The sequence below is a fragment of the Eretmochelys imbricata genome, chromosome 9 (assembly GCF_965152235.1).
Source record: "Eretmochelys imbricata isolate rEreImb1 chromosome 9, rEreImb1.hap1, whole genome shotgun sequence".
NCBI classification, from domain to species: domain Eukaryota; kingdom Metazoa; phylum Chordata; order Testudines; family Cheloniidae; genus Eretmochelys; species Eretmochelys imbricata.
The window spans coordinates 9,175,732-9,194,357 of record NC_135580.1 but is presented as its reverse complement, the minus strand read 5'-3'; the positions used below and the strand labels follow the sequence as shown (position 1 = coordinate 9,194,357).

Here is an 18,626-nt window from a genome sequence, read left to right as displayed (position 1 = left end):
GCTTGGTGCTCCGGTGCCAAGATAGGGATATGGGTTCCGTCTATGGCCCCACCACAGTTAGGGAATCCCATTGCAGCAAAGCCATCCACTATGACCTGCACATTTCCCAGGGTCACTACCCTTGATATCAGCAGATCTTTGATTGCGTGGGCTACTTGCATCACAGCAGCCCCCACAGTAGATTTGCCCACTCCAAATTGATTCCCGACTGACCGGTAGCTGTGTGGCATTGCAAGTTTCCACAGGGCTATTGCCACTCGCTTCTCAGCTGTGAGGGCTGCTCTCATCTTGGTATTCTTGTGCCTCAGGGCAGGGGAAAGCAAGTCACAAAGTTCCACGAAAGTGCCCTTACGCATGCGAAAGTTTCGCAGCCACTGGGAATTGTCCCAGACCTGCAACACTATGCGGTCCCACCAGTCTGTGCTTGTTTCTCAAGCCCAGAATCAGCGTTCCACCGCATGAACCTGCCCCATTAGCACCATGATGCCCACATTGCCAGGGCCCGTGCTTTGAGAGAAGTCTGTGTCCATGTCCTCATCACTCTTGTCACCCCGCTGACGTCGCCTACTCGCCCGGTTTTGCTTTGCCAGGTTCTGGCGCTGCATAAACTGCTGGATAATGCGTGTAGTGTTTAATGTGCTCCTAATTGCCAAAGTGATCTGAGTGGGCTCCATGCTTGCTGTGGTATGGCGTCTGCACAGAAAAAAGGTGCAGAACGATTGTCTGCCATTGCTCTGACGGAGGGAGGGGCGACTGACGACATGGCTTACAGGGTTGGCTTACAGGTAATTAAAATCAACACAGGGGGTGGCTTTATGAGAAACAGAATGGCCCCCTCAAGGATAGAACTCAAAACCTCAAGGAGAGAACTCAAAACTGGGTTTAGCAGGCCATTGATTTCACGGAGGGAGGGAGGAGAAAATGAATACAAAACAAATCTGGTCTATTTATTGTTTTGATCCACTTCATCTATCTTTATACATCTTGCTGGCAGCAGACTGTGCAGTACGACCACTAGCCATCGTCATCTCCTGGGTTCCCGGCAGAAGACGGTGCACTACGACTGCTGGCCATTGTCTTCTGCTGGCTGTAGATTAAAAGACAGTGCACTGCCGGTAGGACTGAATTGCCATGAGACAAAACTTAAAAGGGAAATGACCTGGCTGAGTCACTCCCATGTTTGCCCAGGTGCCCCTGACCTCATCGAGGTCAGTTAAAAGAGACCCTGGACTATGTCGACAACGGCTACCAGTCATACTGCACTGTCTGGTGCCAAAAGGCAATAAACTGTTGCTGTGTAGCAATGCAGTACCGCGTCTGCCAGCACCCAGGAGACATACGGTGACGGTTTGCTGAGCGGGCTCCATGCTTGCCGTGGTATGGCGTTTGCACAGGTAGCTCAAGAAAAAAGGCATAAAACGATTGTCTGCCCTTGCTTTCACGGAGGTAGGGAGGGAAGGTGGGCCTGACGATATGTACCCAGAACCACCCGCAACAATGTTTTAGCCCCATCAGGCACTGGGATTTCTACCCAGAATTCAAATGGGCGGTGGAGACAGCGGGAACTGTGGGATAGCTACCCACAGTGCAACGCTCCGGAAGTCGATGGTTGCCTCGGTACTGTGGACACACTCCACCGACTATATGCACTTAGAGCATTTGTGTGGGGATACACACAATCGACAGTATAAAAACGCTTTCTACAAAACCGACTTCTATAAATTCGACCTAATTTCGTAGTGTAGACATACCCTTAGGTTTGAGGAGTGCTGGTGACTCAGCAGCCTGCAAAATTGGGGGAAAGGTAAAATATTGCTATTTTTGCTTTTTCTGGGAAATACACAAAGGTCTGCTTATAACTAGAGAAAGAAACTGTGGCTTTAGTCTTATCTATTAACAGTCAGAACCATCGCCCTTCTACCTGGCCACAACAAGAGTTCTATGTCTTTTATTTTTCCTTTTCTTTCTCCTGTCTTCTCTTTCATTTATATTTGTCCATTGTCTGTGTCTTGGCTGTGTCTGACTTTGGTGAAATTGATTAACAGACCGTTTTTTCTGCATGACAAAGTTAGTAAAGCACAAAGGTTTTGAACAACTAGGGCCTGATCCTCCACCAACTTGAACCTTGTGTCTTGACATCTGTGCGAAGATAACATTTTACACCCTTTTGCCCAAGTGTAAGTGATGGCACAAGATGCCAGGCAATGGAGAATTGGGGTTATGAGTTTCAAAGCAGTCTACGGGATTTAGGCACATCTCTTCCATTGAAAATAATAGAAAATGTGCGTCTAAATCTCTTAGATTGCTTTGAATCTCTCAATGTGGTCTCCCTGTGTTATTATTAAGGAGTTAAGCTGGAAATCATCAAAAGAACCCTAGTTTTTAGCACCAGATAACAGGATCTTCTTCCCTATTTACAGACTGTTGCCATACTCAGCCAGTGTTCTACCACTTGTGCTTCTGGAATGCTGAATAGCTAGCATGCCCAGGTTTCACATTCTCAAAGGTCTGTGAGCAGTAATGTTGAGACTAGCCAGGGGTGCCGTCCAACTTGGACTCCTGCTAGCATCCACTAACAGATGTTAGGGGACCTCAACAGATGTTAGGGGACCTCAACCTGCACCTTTTCAGGGTGGCAATAGACGTTGCTACTTAGTATGCTCTCCCCTGAGGCATTTGGACTGTGTCTGTCCAGCATTCTGCCTTCTTCAGGCTCCCATGCCTTGGTCACTGCTCTGCAGCTGCCCTTCACTAACGCTCTCCCCTGTTGGGAAAAGCCAGAGTTTGACCCCAAATTCTCTTGCTGGAAAATGCCTAATAAAATTCCTTATCATAACCAGTCCCTAAGATCACTTTAAGCCAACACAACACCAGAGACCATAACTATAAAGAACATTTTATTAATTGAAAGTTCTTACATGCCAATGGGAAACATGAACTTTATTCAGTCACAGTTTGTCGTGGTGATACTTCTATTTTGACGGGGTTTCTGGGAAGCAAAGGGAGGATGATGGGATTAACAAACTTGGGCTCTCCTGGGCACGCATCTGATTGCAAAGGATCTTCAGGGAAAGGGAGAATGGCTGGGCCAGTAGCAGGCTTGGTCAAGCCTGGCTTTCCTTCTGACCTGCCTGTCACATCAGTGACACCATGTGTGTCTGGAAGGGCTGGCACTGGCTTTGCCTTCTCCGGGGGAACAGGCTTTCCATCTATATGTTCGCTCTGATTTTCTGGTAAGGTGTGGAGAGACACAGTCTCCTCTTTAGCAGGGAGAACTTTAACCCAACCCACTGTTTTTTCCAGATGTGGGGAGAAGTGGCTGGCTTCAGAAGGGGAAGGATGCTGATGCTCACGTCTGTGCTCTTGCTTATGCTCATGGTTGTCGGGGTGCTTGTGGGGGTGGTGGTTCTCCTTCCTTCCATGGTGGTGAGGATGTTCATGCCTTTCATCGTCATCTTGATCAGGTTTTTGAGATCTACCGCCAGGGTGCTGCTCCCGTTCTCCAAGGGCAGGAGCCTAAATTGGCAAACAGCAAACACATGCATATATTAAAGCTACTTAAAAACATTTCTCTGATATAAAGAAAGGCTCAGACGTAGTCTGTACTCAGGATCAGTCCAAATTCCAGCAGTAATGCCAGCCATTGATGTAGATGCACTGGTGCAAACTCCTATGGTAGACAAGCAAAGCAACTGCAGTACCCGGGGGAGATTACCCTTGCTTGGAAGTGGGGTAATTCAGCTATTTATTAATTTCACTCTCCCTGTGTTATTATTATGATTGTTGCTTTAGTTCTGTAACTGTATTATTTTCAAATGCCTTGTAAATTGTTTGGGATACAGCTTGATTTAATGACTATGGGTATGCCTACCATGCAATCTGAAGTGTGAGTGCAGCACAGGTAAACATATCTGAGCTAACTTTGATCTAGCTAGCTCAAATAACAATCGCAGTGAAGTCATGGGCACATGGACTATATAAACCTGCTCAGGACCCTGTATTGTATTGTATTGCCTTTTTTCACCATCTGGCAAAGATCCTCTTATCACAAGTTTCTTTCTGATTTGTCTGATGCATTTCCCTTATGCATGCAGTCCATTACTTTGTGAATAATCCTAACACAAAATGATCACACTTTATTCATTCCAATTTTATTTTATAAAGGACCTTTTTGCAAACTTTTAGTTAGATGGAAAAATACCTGTGGATTGTAGATTTCGCAGGATATGCTGACAAACTGATGATGATCAATTTGACTGTTTATTACAGAGCCTTTGCACAAACCAGTATGCTGGAAAAAGAAATGGCTAATTAGGAGAAGTGAGCATCAAACCACAATGTATCACTAATATTTAGATTTTAACATTGTAAAATAGGAGATTATAAGAAACATAAGAATGGCCCTACTGGGTCAGACCAAAGGTCCATCTAGCCCAGTATTCTGCCTTCTGACAGTGGCCAGTGCCAGGTGCCCCAGAGGGAATGAACAGAACAGGTAATCATCAAGTGATCCATCCCCTGTCGCTCATTTCCAGCTTCTGGCCGACAGAGGCTAGGGACACCATTCCTGCCCATTCTGGCTAATAGCCATTGATGGACCTATCCTCCATGAATTTATCTAGTACTCTTTTGAACCCTGTTATGGTCTTGGCCTTTACAACATCCTTCGGCAAGGAGTTCCACAAGTTGACTGTGTGCTGTGTGAAGAAATACTTCCTTTTGTTTGTTTTAAACCTGCTGCCTATTAATTTCATTTGGTGACCCCTAGTTCTTGTGTTTGAGAAGAAGTAAACAACGCTTCCTTATCTACACTTTCTCTACACCAGTCATGATTTTATAGACCTCAATCATATCTCCCCTGAGCCATCTTTTTTTCAAGCTGAAAAGTCCCAGTCTTATTATGAAAGTCCAAACAGATTTAGCTCCATAAATACATTTGCATAGATGTATAGCTAGTGCAAACTTTTGGTTTTTGTGCTGGCAAAGTTACCTAGGAGGACAGATTTCCCAGATGAATTTTTTAATCTCTGAGAAGGATTAGATGACATGATGGTAAAAATGCTGGAGCTGCCTGTGCACCATCTACACTAACTCTGCTGTTATTACCAGTGTGGAACTGCTTTGGTGATAGGGGACATTTTCAGAAAATGCCATTAGCGGCCAGGCCTATAAAAGAGTATTAGATTACGGTTCTCAGAGAAAAAAATCTCTCTTCACACTGATCAAGGAAACCTTGGTAGAATACTGATAGTAACAACAGTGGGGCGCGTCTACATGGTGCCACAGTCCCGACTACAGGGGTCTGAACTGTAGAGAGTTCTAACGTGCTGTTCTCTAACTTCCTCACGTGGACGCCGCTGGGTGTGAACTAAAAGGTACCTAGTGTGTGAGAATGTAGTCCTATTTGGTATGGGACTACATCAGTGCAAACTAGCTGCCTTTTAGTTCACGCCAGCAGGGTCTACATGGGGCAATGAGATTGCAACGCATTAGAGCTCTCTACAATCCACATCCCCTGTAGTCTGAATTCCAGTATCATGTAGACAAGCCGTAGATTTATACATTCTGGTAGGTAGCACAGTTCTAATCTCAGTGCAGGCTGAGGTTAAGAGAACAGAATCGATTGGCTAATGTGCTAATTTAACCTTTCAGATGTCTTCAGGTTCCTTCCTCTAATTTCTGAAGGTTTTCTATATTTGACTTCTTGAGCACAATGTACATATATTGTGTGTGTATTCTTAAAAATTCATTATTTGTGGCTGCTTGTACAGAAGAAGCCCTTGAGAACTAATAACTTTTGCAAAGTACTAGCTGTTGTAGGAGCAGCAGTGATCTGTATGCTCTGTATGACTATGCTATGTATAACCTGTCTGCTCAAAAGGTCTGTTACACTTTTCCCCCACTCCCCTTTTGTCTTCTCTCCCTCTTTGAATACCTGTGAAGTGGCTTTCCCCCTCCCCCTCCCTCCTGGAATGCTTGTGGGATGAATGGGCTGGTTGAACAGCCAGAAGATCAGAAGAGCTCCCAGGTAGACAAGGTGTCTGGAACTCTAATTAGGCAGCGATTACACACCCAATGCATGGACATTGTCTGAGGTGGAGTGTGACCAACCAGACGTGGCCAAGTCATCTAGAGACACAGGCCATGAGGAACAGGTCCTTAAAAGGGGAAGGGGCCACGTGCTCAGGAGTGCACTCACAAGCTTGTACCTCCCGTGAAGGCCCTTCACCTAGACCGCCTGGCCAGTGGTTTTTCACCCCATTGCCTCAGGAAGACTTACCTTCATCACACCGTTCATCGCGGTGCTGTAGGACACTTACCTTGAAGAATCCTGACATCTCCAGTGCCGTGCCTGTCCTGGGAGCATAAGTATGCGAGTGTGAGTGTGACCCCCCACCCCTCTTCTTTTGAGCTTAGCTATCAGTATAATAAACGTGCTGCTTTCTGCCAGACTCTGGTGGGTCATTAGTCCTCCCTAAGCTTACCAGCTGGCCCAATTTCAGGTAACACTAGCTCCTCTGCTCATTCTGTACTGTATTTGTCTGTGCCATTTACGTTCATGCACTTCTGAACAGTTATCCAGAACTTTGTCTGGGATACTCGTCTTAGATTGTAAACAATTTGAGGCAGAAACTGTTTTCAGTTCTGTGTTTGTCAAGCCCCTGGCACAATGGGATCCTAATCCATGACTGGAGCTCTGAGGTACTACATTAATATAAATAATAAATAATAATCATATATAGGGCTTGATCCAAAGTCCAGTGAAGTCAATGAAAAGACTCCCATTGACTTCAGTGGGCTTTGGATCATGTTCATAAAGAAGAAAAACAGAAAAAGATAGGCAAAATGCTTAATGCAAAAATTATAATATCCACAAAGTTACGTATTTTTGCAAGCAGAATTACTTACAGCCAGTTCAGATGGGAGGGGCTTGCACTTGGAGACATCAGCAATGGATTCATTTTTGGAGCAGGATGTCTCCTGGATTGTAAACTCTACAAAGTGTGAAGGACCAACGACCCACTGTCAAAGTTTTGTATGAAAAGAGAGAGAGAGAGCATTGACCGTTATTTTTAGCATTTGCAAATTTGCCAGGAAGAGGAAAAGAAATTCATAATCCCAATCCTGCACCTTTTGCATTGAATGCAAAACTCCCATGAACAACAGAGGGAGTAGGGTTAGACTTCTGAGTTTGTTAGCTGTATTGCAGGAGAATATATTTTCCATATTCTCCGAATGCTGCCCGATAGCCTGATCCTTACCTTTTATACAGAATTCCCCGTGAAGTATCACTCTAGCTCATGCATCAGTCAAAGATGGAACTAGATTAAAATGCTTTTTTCTTTTAAATACTATTAATAATTGATATTTACACAGAGACTTTCATCCAAAGATCCTCATTGTGGCTCAACCAACTTTCTATCTGTAGGTTTCAGAGTAACAGCCGTGTTAGACTGTATTCGCAAAAAGAAAAGGAGGACTTGTGGCACCAAAGAGCTCACAAAAGCTCATGAAAGCTACAGCTACAGCTAAAGCTACAGCTCACGAAAGCTTATGCTCAAATAAATTGGTTAGTCTCTAAGGTGCCACAAGTCCTCCTTTTCTTTTTTCTATCTATAGGTATCACTTGACTCTGTCCTGAAATGCAGCCACTTCTGGGTTGGAAAATGGAAAAATGTAAACAGCACACAGTGTGTCCTGCAATATGCACAAGGTCAGACTAAGATGATCATGATGGTCCCTTCTGACCTTAAAGTCTATGAGTAACACTACACAACTGTTATAGACAGAGAGTGAAGTCTATCCATTTGAAACGAATTTTAGGGAGTCAAGATATGATTGTGAGGAACACATGGAACTATCCAGGACACTGATAATTAGCACTTCCTTACTGTGCAATGATATGTTTAAGCTAATTTGGTGAGTTGCAGGTGTGCACAGAAACGGACCTCTATGCTACACTAAATACTTTATCATCTGTGCCTTTTGTTAGAGGTAGGCCTGAATCAAAAGCCCAGGGGGTGCAAATTGCCAGCAGGGACAATGAACTATGGAGCTCAAATCTAGATCTGAATTTTGCAGCTGTCTCTTATCTCTATAATAAGATGAATCAAAGCCACAGATCTACACAGCCTCAAACTTTGAAGGGTTCAGAATCCTATCCTGAACCAACTGTTGGTGCCCAAGCCCATCTTTGCACCTTATAGAGTAATTTGTAAAAAGTGCAGCAGTTGTATCAATGCTTTCCAGGGCCCAAAGCGGCCTGTGTGAATCGCAGCCTTACCTGCATTGAAGCTTTGGTAACGTTAAGGACAGAGAAATGATGAGCTTGCTCACTTTCCTTGTTGAATTTGGCCAGGCTCACAGCAGCAGTTTCCAGGTACTTGGGCTCCGTTGGACAGTCAGGGACTGGACAGTCAGGGCAAATCCGTAAAAATGAGCTTGATGGAACTTTGTAGAAAATAACAAATACACGCTGATAAGACAGGTGTCAAAACACTACAGTCCCATTGACAGATATAGGTAGGTAAGTAGGTTGGTGTGCATATTTCATTCTTATTTATTTCTTTAGGGTTTCAAGCCCCAGCCCCACACATGCCCTTGGCATTTCACACAATTTCAAACAACAATATTTGATACAAAGGTTATCGCCATTGATGTAGCAATTGAACTGTCATGGGACACCCCCCGCCCACTAATCCACCCCCACAAATCCACCTCATCAGCTCGCCCCCTCCCCAAACACTACCAAATAAACAATAGAGGGCTTGGCTCACTGTGGAGCAGCAATTCTCAACCTATTTACCATTGTGGGTCACATTTGCAGCTCTCTATGTATTATGTGGACTGCATCCACACAATATATATACTGCCAGTATGGGCCTGAGGATGTCACATGGTCTGCAGCTCTGTGCTGATTAGGCCGCAAGCAGCCCGTGGGTTGAGAACCACTATTTGTGGGGGTGGATCATGGATCTAGTGGGAAGTCTCCATCAGCAAGGGTCCCTTAGAGCACCAGATGCACTTTAAAGTTTATTTCTCCTCTTGGAAACCGCAGAGAAGATAGTGGTGCAACAGCCCTTGCATTTCCCTCGGGAATGCCTCCCATGCGCCCCACATGTACACACCATCCCCTCCTCACAGAGGGCTGTGGTCCCTGCTTAGGGTGACCAGACAGCAAGTGTGAAAAATCGGGACGGGGGTGGGGGGTAATAGGAGCCTATATAAGAAAAAGCCCCAAATATCGGGACTGTCGCTATAAAATCGGGATATCTGGTCATCCTATCCCTGCTGGCAGTTTGCACCCCCTGCATCAATGGGGGCAAATCAAACCCAGATTTTGGAACTTATTGAGAGGTGTCAATAGATGAGCCCAAACCATAATGTTCCAATCTGGGTGTTTGGTTCAGCCCATTATAGACCTAGGAGTCAGCCGTGAAGGTCAGATCTAGATACAGACACTGGCAAAGATCAGGAGTATTTATATCTGTGGTTTGGTTTGGACTCATCTCTAGTGTGAAAAGTCTATTAGGGCAGATGCTCCAAAAGGAATGAAGAGAAATGACATTAATAATTTTGGTAGGGTTTGCTATCCCATGTCCATTGCTGTCCCAGGCCATATTGATTACCAGAGGGTACATGCTGGAAATAATAATAATGCATTTCATTTTTCTGCAGCACGCTAGGTGCTTTGCAGAAATATTCAATAATCTCATATTGAAATATGAGAAGCAACGTATCTAGTGGTTAAAGCAGGAAACTGAGAGTGAGGAGAAAAGGGTTCTACTCCCAACTCTGTCACCATAGGATCTTATATAAATTGCTTTGTCTCTCTGTTTAGTCTCTTTCCCTAATGGTAAAATTGGGATTATGATATTTAGCTGCTTTCGTAAAGCATTTGGAGGTCCTTGGATGAAAGGAGCTGTGTAGATGCAAATGAATTGCATTATATTCAAAGTGCCACGCCAAACACAAAAGTCTTTCATCCTCTTTTCAGTTCAAAGTCAGGACCTTTCTAGTTATGATGTGTACCCATATTGGTCCTAAAAGTCCTCAGGATCAACAGCTTGTATCCTTCTGCCCTGAGAAAGTGAGGTAGGGCAGATGCCATTGAGAGAAAAATAATATGAAACACCATGATGCCATTTTTACAGTCACTTCTCAGAGTAGAGCCACACTTTAAGTAGAGCCCTGTACAGATACAAAATTTGTATCTGCATCTGATCCATGATCCACAAGAATGGTCCCTGGATATCCGTGGATTTGCTGGGCTCTATCTTTAAGCATTAAGAACATAAGAACTGCCTATTAATTTCATTTGGTGGCCCCTAGTTCTTGTGTTATGAGAAGGAGTAAATAACACTTCCTTGTTTACTTTCTCCACACCAGTCATAATTTTATAGACCTCTATCATATCTCCCCTTAGTCATCTCTTTTCCAAGATGAAAAATCCCAGTTTTATTAATCTCTTCTCATACGGCAGCCGTTCCATACCCCTAATAATTTTTGTTGCCCTTTTCTGAACCTTTTCCAATTCCAATATATCTTTTTTGAGATGGGGCGACCACATCTGCATGCAGTATTCACGATGTGGGCATACCATGGATGTATATAGAGGCAATATGATATTTTCTGTTTTATTATCTATCCCTTTCTTAATGATTCCCAACATTCTGTTCGCTTTTTTGACTGCCGCTGCACACTGAGGGGATGTTTTAGAGAACTATCCACAATGATTCCAATATCTCTTTCTTGAGTGGTAACAGCTAATTTAGACCCCATCATTTTATATGTATAGTTGGGATTATGTTTTCCAATGTGCATTACTTTGCATTTATCAACATTGAATTTCATCTGCCATTTTGTTGCCCAGTCACCCAGTTTTGAGAGATCCCTTTGTAACTCTTCACAGTCTGCATGGGACTTAAATATCTTGAGTAGTTTTGTATCATCTGTGAATTTTGTCACCTTACTGTTTATGCGTTTTTCCAGATCATTTATGAATATGTTAAATAGGACTAATCCCAGCACAGACCCCTGGGGGACACCACTATTTACCGCTCTCCTTTCTGAAAACTGACCATTTATTCCTATCCTTTGTTTCCTATCTTTTAATCAATCACCAATCCATGAAAGAACGTTCCCTTATCCCATGACTGCTTACTTTGCTTAAGAGCCTTTGGTGAGGGACCTTGTCAAAGGCTTTCTGAAAATCTAAATAGACTATACCCACTGCATCCCCCTTGTCCACATGCTTGTTGACCCCCTCAAAGAATTCTAATAGATTGGTGAGGCATGATTTCCCGCTACCAAAAACATGTTGACTCTTCCCCAACAAATTATGTTTATCCATGTGTCTGGCAATTTTGTTCTTTACTATAGTTTCAACCAGTTTGCCCGGTACTGAAGTCAAGTTCACCGGCCTGTAATAGCCGGGGTCACCTCTGGAACCCTTTTTAAAAATTGGCATCACATTAGCTATCCTCCAGTCATTTGGTACAGAAACTGATTTAAATGATAGGTTACAGGCTACAGTTAGTAGTCCTGCAATTTCACATTTGAGTTCCTTCAGAACTCTTGGGTGAATACCATCTGGTCCTAGTGACTTATTACTGTTTAGTTTATCAATTTGTTCCAAAACCTCCTCTAATGTCATCTCAGTCTGGGACAGTTCCTCAGATTTGTCACCTAAAAAAATGGCTCAGGTTTGGGAATCTCCCTCACATCCTCTACCGTGAAGACCGATGCAAAGAATTCATTTAATTTCTCCGCAATGGCCTTATTGTCCTTGAGTGTTCCTTTAGCATCTCAATCATCCAGTGGCCTCACTGATTGTTAAGCAGGCTTCCTGCTTCTGATGTACTTTAAAAAAAAATTGGTATTACTTTTTGAGTCTTTGGCTAGCTGTACTTCAAATTCTTTTTTGGCCTTCCTAATTGTATTTTTGCACTTCATTTGCCAGAGTTTATGCTCCTTTCTATTTTCCTCACTAGGATTTAACTTCCACTTTTTAAAGAATGCCTTTTTGCCTCTCACTGCTTCTCTTAATTTGTTGGTTAGCCACGGTGGCTCTTTCTCTTACTATGTTTTTTAATTTGGGGTGTACATTTAAGTTGAGCCTCTATTATGGTGTCTTTAAAAAGTTTCCATGCAATCCTTCCATGCTCCCCCAATCTTTTATTGTAAGAAACATATTAAGAATAACATACCTGGCTGTAAAGTGCACTCATAGCTATGCAGGTGAACAATTCTCCCTGGCTTGTTAATGTAGAGGATTGCTTTGCACTGCCCAAAACTCTAAAGGAAAATAAATATGTGCTGTGAATGTAGGCGGAATTTAGTTTTGGAACCTGTCAGTAGCCATAGAGCCTCTAAACAGTGCATTCTTCTTCATACATTTATATCATTCTTTACAAAGAAAGATTCTGAATTAGTGTTCAGCTAAGAATTAAGCAAGTTTATCTCCTGAAAAGACCTTTCAGAAATAAAAAGCCAGATCCTCAGGTGGTATAAATCAACTTCATTCTGTTGACTTCAGTGGAGCTATGCCCATTTATACCAGTTTAGAATCTGACTAATAGGTTCAGATTCTCAGTTGGCCACTAAGTACGGCTGAGAAGGGGGAGCACAAAGGAGATGGTTTTGGCTCCCTGATCATAGGGCTGGTGCTACATTTGCGCATTGCCAGTTAGCTGCCCAGCCTCCCACACAGTTCTTCTGGCAACTGGGGATTGCTGGGGTGCACTGGCACATTTCCTTTTTCTTGGCTTTGCCCCCTCTATTGGGGACCTTGAGGGATGTATACACAGAGCCCAACCATCTGAAAACAGCTGGAGTGCAGCCCAGTGGAAATGTCCTACCCACTCCCGCTATCTTCCAGCCATGAGTCTGACCCTTTTCCATGCTATGTTGGCAGCAAGGAGGGAGAATGGCATAAAAGTCCGTACATCAGCTGTATGGCTCTGGAGGATCACCCTCATACTACAGTGAGCCTGGGTTGATTATGCTGGCTTAGCATGAGTTTATACCAGCAGTTGTAAAAGAATCTCACCCAGTATGTTCATGCTATCAGTGACTTTAAATGTTAATGCTCAGGCGGCCTCTTGAGTATTTCCCCTTGTGGGATCAAGGCACCTGTGCTGGGAGCTTCAGAAATCTTCTGATGGACAGTGTCCATTGGGGCCACTCAACCTTCACTGTTTCTTGCTTTGTGGAGGGCTCCAGAGGTATAAAAGATGTGGAATCCAACCACCCATCAGTTCCTTCTAACCGCCAAAGGAGCTGCTGTGATGGTCAGGAAATTTTTATTTTTGAATTTCAGGCTTTTGTTTAAAAAAAATAAAAATTGCTTGACAAAAGCCAAACATTTTGTTTGTTTGTTTTTAACCAAAACCTGAATATTTTCATCATATGCTAAAACAGTCTTTCATGCAAAATTCCTTTCCCATGAAAATATTTTGTCAAGAAAGTATTGACTGGCTCTAGCAGTGAGCCCAGGTTGCTTGCTGCATCCGTGAGGCTTAGCTTGTTGTTTGTTCTTTCTCTTTACTTTTTCAGGCCTCTAGTTCGTTAGATTGTCAGAACAAAGAATAAGCATTAAGATGAATAAAGTGAGTCTCTTTCATTCTTCCTTTGTCAGGCTATTTTCAGAGAAACCCGTACAGGGATTCTAAACACTGCTTAACTTGCATATTTACCAGGAGCTGCTTATTAGATCTGGTTGGGAAAAAAATGTTGACATTTTGAATTTGAGAACTCTTATAAACTGGTTGGAAAACAGTGAAATATTTTCATGGAAATGTTTTAAAAATATTTTTTATTAACAAGTTTCAAATTTTTAACCAGCCAACTGCTTGTAAGAACCATCTGTGCAAGGATCTTTGCTTCCTTCAGTAATAGCTGAGCCATACACTCCCATGTACACTTAAATCTAAAAATAAATAAATAAAATAAATCCTTACCGTTTCATGTATAGCTCTGTTCTTACAATCCTTCCACAACCTTCTGCTGAGTACGTGGCATTCGGTTTCTACCACATCCAAGGTGAGATAGAAGACAGAACCAGTGATTTTCTAAACACAACGTAAAAGGGGTTATGTCACAATTTCACCCATCACAAAGAAAAGGGAATAACAATGAGTGATGGACAAATGTCATAAAGTTCATACAAGCACCTGCAAAAAAGCTGGAAATGTTGTGGGCCAAATCTTCAGCTAGTGTAAATCAGCATATGCCAGCTGAGGATCTGGCCTGTAAGAACATGCTGTCTTGAAATATTTCTAACGCTTCCAGCCCTCAGTGAGGTCAGAATTATTGCAAGAACAGCCTTTCTTTGAGTTATTTTCCCCCTTCCTGTTCTGGTGCCAGCCAGAACCCAAGAACGAGGATGAACCATGGTAATGGGAAATTGTTTTAAAAATAGTTAACAGAACTTTATGGTTTGGTTGAAATTTAGGTCTGTTCTAATTTTAGTGAAAACAAAATAATTATCTATGGATATGTTGTGTCAGTAAATAAAGAACGTATATTGCTGAAGTTTCCGAGCATGCATGCGGCATATGACTCAGAAGCATTCTATGGGATAGAGCACTGGACTGGGACTCAGGAGACCTAGGTTCTATTCCTTGCTTGGCCATTGGCCTGCTGGGTGACCTTGGACAAGTCATTTCCCTCCTCTGTGCCCAAGTTTCCCCATCTGTAAAATGTGATATTGATACTGATCTTCCCTGGTAAAGTGCTTTTGAGATCTATTGAAGGAAAGTGCTGTATGAGAGCGAGGTATTATTATGGAAAGAGGCATCGCAGGCATCTCCCATGCTTTGCCATCACTGTACAGATACAATATCATGTTTATTTGCTGCTAGAAATGTTCCACTGGAAAAAAACCATCTCAATGGTCCACCTCAGGACAATAGATGTAGTGCAAGTGGGTTAGAGAATGCTGGTCCTTCTGCGGATGAAATCAGATGTGACTTTTACCAATGTGCAAGGCACCGAGGTACTGCAGTGACACATGTCTTTAAAATGTAATGGCTAGTGGCTAATTTAGATTACAGATTAGATCAGTGGTTCTCAACCTATTTACCATTGTGGGCCACATATCCAGCTCTCTATGTGTTATGTGGGCCGCATCCACTGAATATATATATTATCTGTATGGCCCTGAGAATGTCACATGGGCTGCAGCTGTGTGCTGTTTGGGCTGCAGGTTGAGAACCACTGGATTAGACAAACAGTAGAACCAGTCAAAGAGTATTTGTCAAGTTCTGAAAATTTCAGTGTTTTTTGTCTCTGCGTGCCACACTTGGGAGCCAGACTCATTATTTTTGAATATATCTTGTCTTAGAAAAACATTCTTCTGAATATCACAGGTGAGCAGATAGGAATGGAGGGATGTACAGAGAATCTGAAGTTGGTATCTGAGCTTCCAAATTAGTCACCCAAGTATTTGGAGCACACACATTCTGCATCAAACAGGTGTATTTGCGATCAAACACATGTTCAATGTCAGATATGTCTATTCTGCTGAATCACACAGACTGGTTTTGAAGGTTGGGTGAATTCAAGAATATTTAAGTGCTTAAATACAATCAAACTGAACCAAAATCCTTGTTTTACCCGCCTGGGCCAGTTCTAGCAGGCAGAAGGGCTATGAGTATACTGTACAGTCCATGTCAGTTTTATGTACTGACTTTCAGATGCATCAGCTTCCAGTGGGGAAAGGCTAGTTCAGGATTTATTCAGTGGCGAGCAGATCACAGAGCATTTCGTTACCCTTATTTTTTATCTCATAAATAAGGTTATTAAGAGGGAACCTTTTGAGATCTGTTTAGTATTGGATAAAGCCTGATTTCTGTTTTCTACACAGGCATATCCCTTGCTTTGATTCTGCTGACACTAACATGACCAGTCCCATGCATGCTGGCAAGTCTTGGAGCCAGAAGGGAGTTGGCAACCACAGGTCAGCAACTCTTTGCGGGGGTGGGGGGACCTGTTAAAAACAGTAAAAGAAGAAGGTAAATATGTTCCAGTATCTAATGATTACTTAAGATCTAGTTAAAAACCTGTTACTGAAGTACATTGATCATCATTTCTTGGGAATGAAGGGCCCTGTCCTACTCCCATTTGAGTCAATGGCAAAAGTCTTAAAGTAGGATCAAGCCACAGATCAGGTAGGGGCAGATTTGAATCTGAAGGCAAAGTGAAAATGTTTTCATCACAGGTGGTGATCACAAACATGAGGGGGAAAGAGAGGGTATGGCTTTTCCACTGATTTAAATCACAGGCAAAGAGTAAGTTTCTCAACCCTTTCTGAGGAACAAAGGTGTCAGTGGGATCTATTAACATTTTTTAATAACATGACCTATTTGAATGCACTCTGTATGTTCCATTTTCACAGAGGCACAAATGTGATACAGTCTCATTAGTCCTGTTTGTGCTTTTGGCTCAGCTGCTGGGTTTAGTTGATCTATTTGCTGTTATATGCTGTGGTTTTGCACATTTTTTAGAAATAAAAGAGTAATAATCAGTAAAAATAACCAAACAAACCAGGACACAAGCTACTCCTTAAAGGTAAAGAGTGAAGAGGCAATGGAAGTGATGAGAGCCAATATTAAAAAAGAGGCCCAGATTCTCCCCTGTGCTGAGACATGCCTTGCACAGGAGGAGGTGGATGGACCCATCAGGGAGCAAGTGCCTGATGGCACATCTGCAGCAGACCTATCATAAAATAGAGTAGACTAGGGGCTGCTCTCATTCATGTCATCTGGCAGTAGGTCCCAGTGGACCATTCTCTAGCTGGGGATTGCCAGAGCACACTGTGCTCTGGCCATACCTACAACATACCTCTGATATATCCATTGTGATGGAGTCAGTTCAGGGTAATAGCTGTGCTGATTCTATGCCAGCTGAGACTGACTCCATGTGGGAAACTCTCAACTGACCTGATCTGGTTGCTTTCTGGTCACTTTGAGCCACCTGAGCAGTGCAAAGGGTAGAGAATGTGGCTCAAAGAGCAGTGGAACATGTGTGCAACTTTATTGACCCAATTCCTGATCTCTGGCAGATAAATTTAACCATGGCATTTTCCTGTGTGAGTTGCTGGAGTCTTGGAGGGTAGGAAATAGTGACAAGTCCTAGTAGATGTGGGAGATCTTTAAATATCTGGCAATGGAATTTCTGTTCAGTTACAGCGCTGTAGCCATTAAACAATGCAAGTGAGTGCACAGATACGATTATATCAGTGTGCAGTAGAGGAAGGGGGTGTTACTCCCATGGTTATACAGTGCCTTACATATTGGGGCCTGGCACACTGATCCTGGCTGTGCCTCCTTCACGTTATTGCAATTCAAACAATAATAAATAAAATAGTCACACACAGAGATATACTTTCCCCTTAGATCTAAATTTATTTTTAATTCTGACCTGGTTTCAAAGCTCTCTTGGCAAGTCAGTCTTCAATGAGGTGCCCAATTGTATGTGAAAAAATTCCCTGGGCCCAATAGGCTATTGCTCTGCACCTTGTATAAGCAAGTATATCTGAGCCAAGTGGGTACACAATGTTATTAAATGACAATGATGGTGTTTCACTCCCACTGGACAGATGCCAATGATGGTACCAGGTGCATGGCCAGAGAGAATCAGATCCTCCTGCTTCCAATTGTCCTACTTGCTTTAAATTGCTATTGTGAAATTATTTCCATTCATTTGTGGGTGAAGTTGCCACTGCCCTGAGAGTCCTAGGAAAATTTAGCTTTTCACGTTTTCTACACATCAGAATGAATTCCCAGCCTTTCTGAAATGTCTTTCTGAGCATTCCTTGGTTCAAACCCCCATTGCTAGGGCAACTGGACAGTATGTACAAAGTACACCCCCCTCCCCGGGACAAACGCTACCAGAATGAGAGGGTTCGTTACCTGGGGATGTTCTTGGACGCTGAAAATTCGATAGAGACCAAGCACGTAGCCTTCTCTTTGGTTGGCATTGATCTGGCGCAGAGCCAGATCTGCAGCTGCCTCTATTGCAGAGTCGTTACACGCAGGGGAACGTAACAGAGATGGTGGTTCCGTGACTGGAGGAGAGACAGCCCAGGAGCATAGCAACTGAATGCCAAAGAGAAGCAAAACGAGCAGGGTCATTCTGCTAAGTAAACCAGTTAGGCAGATTGGAAATGCTATAACCTCTGGGAAGCCACAAGAAAGAGGCCAGGGCCAGCCTGCAAGAATGAACTTTTGAAGTGGAATCCGGACTCTTTATATACTTTGTTGTCTCCTCAAACAACACACTGACCATCACCTTTAAACCTGCATACATGGCAATTGCAAACACCAAGTAAATGATTAGAAGGTTGTACATTCAGTGCAGCTGCTTATAGACCAAGGCCAAATTTTGCTCTTGGTTTCACATGTCCAAGGTGGATTTCACTGGGCAGTCCACACACATTTAACCTCGCTGATTAAAATTGGTCTGTATGCTGTACTCTGAGAGCAAGATCTGTTATAAAACGAAGGACCAAACTCCAGTTGACTTTAACAGAATCAGGATCAGGACCAAAGTTTGGGTAACTGAATTTACACTTTTTATTTTATAAATTAAATATATATAGAAAAAATAAAATAACAAGCCTT

The 18,626-nt window shown here is 42.9% G+C and overlaps 1 protein-coding gene across 1 annotated transcript; it reads right to left on the bottom strand.

Annotated features, from left to right (window-relative positions):
- Positions 1–2,940: 2,940 nt before the first annotated feature.
- LOC144270603 (fetuin-B-like) lies at positions 2,941–18,137 on the bottom strand. Its single transcript, XM_077827198.1, has 7 exons — positions 17,916–18,137; positions 13,962–14,072; positions 12,210–12,297; positions 8,285–8,451; positions 6,910–7,023; positions 4,202–4,291; positions 2,941–3,516 (listed from the first exon to the last, which is right to left on the bottom strand). The coding sequence occupies exons 1-7, from the start codon at positions 18,135–18,137 to the stop codon at positions 2,941–2,943; spliced, it is 1,368 nt and encodes a 455-aa protein (XP_077683324.1).
- Positions 18,138–18,626: the final 489 nt, after the last annotated feature.

Excerpts from the sequence above, each read along its gene's own strand:
- LOC144270603 (XM_077827198.1), bottom strand. The coding sequence starts at position 18,137 with ATGACCCTGCTCGTTTTGCTTCTCTTTGGCATTCAGTTGCTATGCTCC. Across the intron at positions 12,298-13,961 it reads ACAGAGCTATACATGAAACG|AGTTTTGGGCAGTGCAAAGC; the intron begins GTAAGGATTTAT and ends ATTTTCCTTTAG. Across the intron at positions 7,024-8,284 it reads TTACCAAAGCTTCAATGCAG|TGGGTCGTTGGTCCTTCACA; the intron begins GTAAGGCTGCGA and ends AAACTTTGACAG.